Source organism: Penaeus japonicus, unplaced genomic scaffold (genome assembly GCF_977035675.1).
Source record: "Penaeus japonicus unplaced genomic scaffold, GWHDUDI00000001_assembly GWHDUDI00000007, whole genome shotgun sequence".
In the NCBI taxonomy this organism is placed as follows: domain Eukaryota; kingdom Metazoa; phylum Arthropoda; class Malacostraca; order Decapoda; family Penaeidae; genus Penaeus; species Penaeus japonicus.
In genome coordinates, this window is record NW_028234409.1 from 32,575,208 (window position 1) to 32,582,707 (window position 7,500).

At 35.7% G+C, this 7,500-nt stretch overlaps 1 protein-coding gene across 6 annotated transcripts in view; it reads left to right on the forward strand.

Moving 5' to 3' along the window:
- trio (trio Rho guanine nucleotide exchange factor) overlaps positions 1-7,500 on the forward strand; it is a 119,547-nt gene that overhangs the window by 106,275 nt on the left and 5,772 nt on the right. For 4 of the 6 annotated variants that reach the window (XM_086538679.1, XM_086538675.1, XM_086538676.1 and 1 more), the window contains 11 exons: positions 874-906; positions 3,044-3,271; positions 3,518-3,640; positions 3,782-3,973; positions 4,211-4,392; positions 4,615-4,783; positions 5,070-5,231; positions 5,498-5,680; positions 6,322-6,429; positions 6,619-6,773; positions 6,951-7,500. The exon at positions 6,951-7,500 is cut by the window's right edge and continues 984 nt beyond it. In XM_086538679.1, coding sequence (XP_086394805.1) covers positions 874-906; positions 3,044-3,271; positions 3,518-3,640; positions 3,782-3,973; positions 4,211-4,392; positions 4,615-4,783; positions 5,070-5,231; positions 5,498-5,680; positions 6,322-6,429; positions 6,619-6,773; positions 6,951-7,500 — 2,085 coding nt within the window. The remainder of the gene's footprint in view (positions 1-873; positions 907-3,043; positions 3,272-3,517; positions 3,641-3,781; positions 3,974-4,210; positions 4,393-4,614; positions 4,784-5,069; positions 5,232-5,497; positions 5,681-6,321; positions 6,430-6,618; positions 6,774-6,950) is intronic. The other 2 variants (XM_086538677.1, XM_086538680.1) reach the window with 1 other exon arrangement.

The window sequence follows — 7,500 nt, forward strand, 5'->3', positions numbered from 1 at the left end:
TAAAGTACCTGAACTGTTATTTGTGGATAGAGATAAAGGGAAGAGAGGTCAGCAATATGTGTAATATACATTAAAATGTAAAGGAAAAGGATAATGATATTTTAAAGATATGATATTCAGTTTTGATTTTGTATTTTTCAAGTTAGTTTTAAAGTGTCAGAGAATATTAAGATCTTAATTGTATTAGATTCTTAACAATGATCAGGTAAATATCGAAAAGCCCCTTTTAGCATCCTGATAAACCTCCCCATGCCATTTGCTGCAAAATAGTTTTATAAATAAGCTTTTTCCTTAGTAGCTCTGGTTTGAGGGGATGTGTTATTACTTGCTGTGCTAAAACTTCTGCCAGTTTTCATTTTTAAAACATTGTTGACTTCATAAAATGAGGAATGTTTTTTTTTAGGTTATTATATAAATGTTTTTATCTCATTATGTGTTTTGCTTGTAATATATATATTTTCTGGATGTTTTTTTCATTATTATTGCATCACAGTATACAGTATTTGATAAATGCATATTTAAACATTGTTTGAATATATTTAGAGTAAAACAAATCCAGGAATAGTTGAGAATCTGCATGAGTACAGCCATTTTTTTTTTTCCTTTCATAAATTGTTTTCTGTTATTAAAGTTAAATTTTCTTGTTTGTGATGTTAACCAAAGTTTGAATGATGATCATTAAAGAAGATACTTGATTAAATACCTCTTGTTTCCAAATGTTTTATTTTGTTCTAAAAGTATGTATTTGCATTTCTTATTATCATACTCAGAAGGAATTTTGTTTTGTTTGTTTCCTTTCATTTAAGAAAGCACTACAGTATTTTTTTGCTCATGCTTATTGTTTTTTTCCTTTTTTTTCTCCAAAAAATGAAGAAGAAGCCCCGGGGAAAGCCATCAGCCTATTCTGTAAGTTTAGATATTTTTTTTACTCATAAAAAGTACAAGACATTTACAGTTTTTGCATGTGGCACTGAGGTCACCTTTTTCACAGTAAATATCATTTATTAGATGTCCTTTTAACATCTAAGAGGATATTTGTAGTTTTTTCCTCCATTCTCAGAAGGGAGCTCCCTGTGGCTATAAGGCAAACAAGCCCATAATATCATTAACAATTGTCATCATCATTGTCGTTGTCAATTTTTTTTTTTTTCATAACAGAAACAAACAATTTTTTTTTTTTTTTTTTTCTGGCAATACATATTAGTTGGATCATCCCTGCTGATAATACATATAAAATGAGTCATTTCTGCTGGTGATACATACAAGTTTAGTCATTTCTGCTGATAATGTAAATAAGTTGACTCATTTCTGTTGATATATACTGGTTTAATGATTTATGCTGATACATATGGGTTTGATCATTTCTGATGATACATTTGGGTTTAAGAATTTCTGATGATTATCCATGTGAATTGAATCATTTCTATGGATGTTCGGAAACTAAAGTTGACACTGGAAAGCTTGGATTTTCTTTATATACTTACTCTGAGTAGGATTTCAGCTTCTTCACTGAATTCTTGTATAAATCACACACTGAATCACTATAGTTATTTTGATTACTTGAGCTTCCTAAAGTTTCTTGGCTTGTATTTTTATAATTTGTGTTGGGTTCCACTGCTGTAAATAACAGAAACTTTGCTTCCTTTTTAATTTTTTTTGACATTAATACAATGACATTAGATAAGATTAATATTTTTTCCAACTTTTGCAGTTTGATTTGCCTTTGTTAGTGGAGTTTATCATATATCTTACTTTTTATGCATGAGGCATTGGCTTTTGTGGCTCATAAATTATTTTTTTATTTAATTTTTTGTTTATTTTCTGTCATATGCATATAACTGCTATCTTGGCTGTTAATATTGGATGTAGATGGAAAGGACAGAAATGTTTTATCTCCATCTATTTGTACAATCCAAAATGCTTTACTTTTTCATGAATTGTTCATTTTCTGACTTTTTCTCTCTGTATTGCCAGATAATTTTAGTGACTTTACCCAATCGAACATGTCTGAACAAGGCATTTACTAGTTTTTTTTTTTAATAGATTTTGGAGATTTTAGAAAATTATTGATTTACCTTTCTCTGTTGACTTTATATTTAACATGGAGAATATAGAATCCAGGAAAGTAAGAGGACATAGAATCCAGGAAAGTAAGAGAATATAGAATCCAGGAAAGTAAGAGAATATAGAATCCAGGAAAGTAAGAGAATATAGAAACCAGGAAGGTGCCAACAAGGCAGATAATGTAGGAAAATAGCAAATATCAAAAATAGCAAAATGCTTCCATATTATCAAAGATATTTCAAAATGTTGAAGAAAAAGTGAAAAAAATATGAATATTGCTATAGAGGTGATTATATAGCAAATTGTTAGGATATGAGAGAAAAGAGTGGAAAAAAAAAAAATTCCTTTGATGGGTGAATATATTCAGGTATAGCCATAAGAGTGAATACAGCAAAGTATTTTCATGGTAGAGAAACATGTCAAAATGTAGAAGAGCAAAGGCAATGAAGCAAAATTTTTACCAGAAATGAGACTTTATTAAATTATTACTCTTGTAGGGAGATTGTAACAGGAATTAGCACTGTTTTGCAAACACATTAAATATTTGCATAAAAGAATGGAATTGATAAGAGCCTTATGTTGAAGGGGAGATTAGACATCATTGACAATATTACCAGAAAAAGGAAAATGAACCATAGAAAATATTAACGTTGAGCATTTTGTGCAATGTACATACCAGTTGAAATTTGAGATCAGAAAGGATAATCAACTTTCACCAGAATGCTTTTGTTATGTAAGACATTAAAAATTTATATCTTGCCCTTGTGCACGTTAAGCTGCAACTTGTTTATGATTGAACTTCTAAAATATGTCATTCACAGCATTTCTCACTGGCTTACTTTATTGCTTCAACATGCTTTTGAGCTTTTTATCTGTGAAGAGTGTGCTAGAATAAATGTTCATAGATATTGCCAATGAAGGAAAAAAGAAAGAAAGAAAAAAAAAAAATTCCATGTGTCCTGTCTCCCTTCCAAAACAGGTGACTCCAGATGGCAAGGTGGTGTATCGAGGGGGGCCCCAGCAACAGCGCGGCCCTGGGACAAGTGGAAATCCAGCTGCTGATTACTCTGAAGGTGCTAGTCATGTCCTGGCGGTCATTCACGAAATCTTGGCTCACCACCGGGCTGTGGAGCAGAGGTGGTCAGCCAAGAAGCTCAAGCTACACCAAAGATTGGCACTCAGGCTATTTCAGGAAGATGTCAAGCAGGTGTGTGATGTATGAGTGATGTAAGGAAAGGAGTCTGTAAGGGATTGTATTTTTGCTTCATTCTATTCAATGATTTATTTATTCACATTTTGATGGAGATCAAAATTGTAGGGAAATTGTTGTAGTGAGAGGGCATTGTAAATCAAAATAGGGTCCAATCATTAGATGATTTTTATATAAGTGAGCCCATTCATATATAAAAAAAAATTGTATGATATTTGATTTTATATTTGATTTTTTTCCCAGGTGCTGGATTGGCTACAGACCCATGGTGAGGTATTCTTGCGGAAAAACCCTGGCATTGGACGGAATATTGCAAAAGCCAGAATGTATCAGAAGAGTCATGAGCACTTTGAAAATGTTGCACAGGTAGAAATATATTTATATGTTAGGCAACTAAATTATTTTTAGTGGAGAGTTTGTTGCATTATACAAAGCACTGAAGATATATTTATGTAGTCTATATTCCACATGCCTCATGTAGGTGGTAACATCTCTTCTTTTTTCTAGAATACTTACACAAATGCAGAGAAGTTGTTGCAAGCAGCAGAAGAGCTTGCACACACAGGAGAATGCAACCCAGAAGAGATATATAGTGTGGCCCAAACGCTTGACTCCCACATTGCCAGCTTTGCAGCGAGGGTCCAACAGCGGCATCGGCTGCTCAACATGGCTGTCTTGTTTTTTACTCATGAGAAGGAGGTCAGTGTTATTCCTGCTTTATTAGTTGCGTGTTTATCTCTGGAAAGTGCTTAATATTTTGTAAGGATATCCTTGATCTGCAGATAGGGATTTCTGTCTTTTGATTGGATACAAGGGAATGATGACAGAGTGAAGTTTTATACTAGTGTTTAATGTGTATTTAAGAGATTCTTTGTTGTTATATTAGGTACTCAGCAAAAATATTTATGACTAAAGATTTGATATATATATATGCAGCTCTTATCATGGTTGGAGGAGCTAAGTACAGAGCTAGAGAGTGAAGAAGGTGTTGACGAGGCTGCAGATTCGGTGGAGGCTGCAGAGAGAATGCTGGCTCAGATGACCACACAGCAAGACTCGACCCTAGATGCTTGTGTCTCCACTACTCATGAGGGAGAGGGACTCCTTAATGAACTCAGGTGTGGCATTTTGGCTAATAGAGAATTTTTTTTTGTATTTTTTATAAAGATACATATGATTTTCTGCTTTTGTCGTATTTAACCTTATGCTAAGGGTGTTCTGTCATTTAGCTTTTCACCTATTTTATAATATAGCTCTTTTGGATATTGGTCAGGTTTTATGAATATCCATATACTCAAATGTTTATGTTGTACAGGAGGACAATATCGTTTATTCAACAGATCAGCAAGTGTAAGTGCCGACTCAGGATGTGGCTCTGTAGAGGGGGTAGATGAAGCCCTTGAGCGACTAGTCAAGAAACGAGATGAATTAGAAAGCCTTTGGGCCACTCGGAAGCTCCGCCTTGATCTCTTGCTTCAGCTGAGACTCTTCCAGAGAGATGCTGTGGAGGTGAGGCAGATGTCTTTTTCTTTCTTTCTTTCTGTTTTGATATATATAGTTTGATTTAGAAGTCCTGGAATGGTAAGTGAATGAAAGAGTCTGTCAAGAAAATTTTTGCCATAAGTGAAATAGTGAAGGCCCCAGCATTTAAAATCTTCAACTCGTATGAAATAATGATATTCTGATTGATATTTCATACAGCAGCAGGTACTTTAAACAGTAGACTTGAATTTTTTTATTGCAATGGGAACATGGTATTATTCCTTTTTCATCATAAGAATTTGTATTCCATTAGCTCCTAAGCCAGTTAGACATGTGGGCAGAGGAACTGCAGAACACTGAGTTTGGGCGAGACATCGCTGAAGCTGAACAAATGCTTGCCCTGCACAATGACTCCACATCACACATGCAAAATGGCACCTTTCAAGTCATGCAAAGTGGTCAGGACCTTCTGCAAGTAAGTTGTTACTATGATATTCACTTATTTGCAGAATAAAAGTATTTGAATCTGTAGGATAGCAGGACTTATTGTTAAGTGAAAATATCCATATAATGGTATATATTGACTTTCTTTGATAATGATATTTATCGTTTTGAATTAAAAGAAAAGCAAAAGTTAAAGATTCTTGCAAATCAACTCGGTATATAATTTTGTAAGTGGAGAGACATTAAGAATTTCCCACCATTTTCTGTATGTATTCAATGTGACATCTATTGCTGCAGTTGCTGGAGACATCGGGCATCCAGATCCGTGCTGATGCAGAGTCTGATGGCACCACCAAGGTGACCATGCTCTTAGAATGCATCCGAGAGCGGCAAATAGACGTGGAATTACTGGCAGACATGAAGAGGGTCAAGTTGGAGCAGTGTATTCATCTGCTGCAGTTTGAAAATGAAGCCAACCAGGTAGGTGTTAGGAGTGTGCTGCTGGGTGTTGCACTTCTGTTATTATTTTAGTTACATTCAGTGCCATATTAACTCATGGCCAGGCCTCTAGGCTTCAGGTATGTATTACAGTGCCTATATAACAGTGTAACTCTAAGACAACTGCAGTAGTGTACTGTTACATACCTCATCTGCTGACTGGTAGGCAAGAAAAGTTGTATGCATTAACTTTTCAATACTTCTACAATTTGCCTAATAATGTGAACAGGTTTCTTGGATAGATTTTTTGCTTGTGGTTAATGGTATTATTACCATTAAGTACTTGCAGGGTATTGACCTGCTCTGACTGACTATGTCACTGCCAGCTATGTAATCTGAGGTGAAGCTTTTAGGGTTAACCAGTGAATCCCTAGGATGCATACAACAGTCTCGGAAGAAAAAAATATACCTCTAGATCCTGCAGGGCCCCTGAACCTCAATCTAGTCAGCCTTGTGATTGAGAATATGGCATTTTGTAATTTGTTATATTTTAAGTTCAGTAGTTTGTTTGTCATGTGTGTCATTTTCATTTTTTACAATTAAGATGTATGTCATTTTGGTAGTTTTAAGTTACAGTGTTAATAAAGAACTCATTTTTTAAAGAGTTGTTACTTTTTTCGTAGGTGATAAGCTGGATTCGGAATGGGGAGGCTGTGCTAGCAGCAAGTTTCACCATTCCAAGCTCTTTGGCTGAGTCAAATGCTCTATCCCATGACCACGAACAGTTCCAGGTAAGCTCAAACAACAAATTGTACTCTAGTGATATTCATTTGTTATGAATTTGTACATGTAATTAGTGAGAATTTCTTATATGATGCTTGATGAATCTGTTTCTTAAAGATGTCTTTGTTTCTTAAAGAAAATAGAAGTCAGGAGTTCTTTGAGTATAACCTCAATTGCTGCTTGGAATAAATTTACAGGTTGCCATAGAGAAGACCCATGCTGCTGTGGTGCAGACCCGGCAGCGTTCATCAGCTCTTCTTATGGCTAAGCACTACAGTCCAGAACAGGTCATGGAGATAGAATCTAATGTCACCAAGAGATGGGAAAAGCTTGTTACTTGTGCTGAAGATAGGTCAGTATTGTCATTGAATTATGTAGAGTGAAATTTGTGTTGGATTTATTCATCTTTTTATTTAACTTGTTTATGTTTTTATGTGATATGAGTGAAGTATGTGTTTGTTGTCTCCAGATTTTAAGACTGATTCATAATATGTTTTTGGAGCTTGAAATATAATTTTTTGTATTTTAGGTACAAGCTGGTCCAGGCTTCAATCACCTTTTATAAGACAGCTGAGCAAGTATGCTCGGTGTTAGAGAGCCTTGAACGAGATTACCGTCGTGACGAGGACTGGTGTCAGAAGGAAGTGCCACCACCAGGTACAAGTGGCAGTCAAGGAGACAAACAGCAGGACCAGCAACAGCAAGGGACTGGCCAGGGAGGGCAGGCAGGCTCAGACCGAGCTGCTGGAATCTCATTAATCATAAATAAGCATCAGGAACAGAAAGAAGGCTTCCTAAAGGCTTGCACCTTGGCCAGACGAACAGCGGAGACCTTCCTGAAGTATGCCAACCGATCTCAGCATTATTACAGTATGAAGGGTGATGTGGGCTTACGAGGGCCCGAGGCAAAAGTAAGAGGCATTCTAGAGAATCTCATGGCTCAAGAGAACAAGGTGCTTGACCATTGGACCCAGAAGAAAAAGAAACTGGACCAATGCCAGCAGTATGTTTTGTTTGAGGGATCAGCCAAGCAAGCATTAGACTGGATAATGGAGACAGGAGAGATGTACCTGTCCACT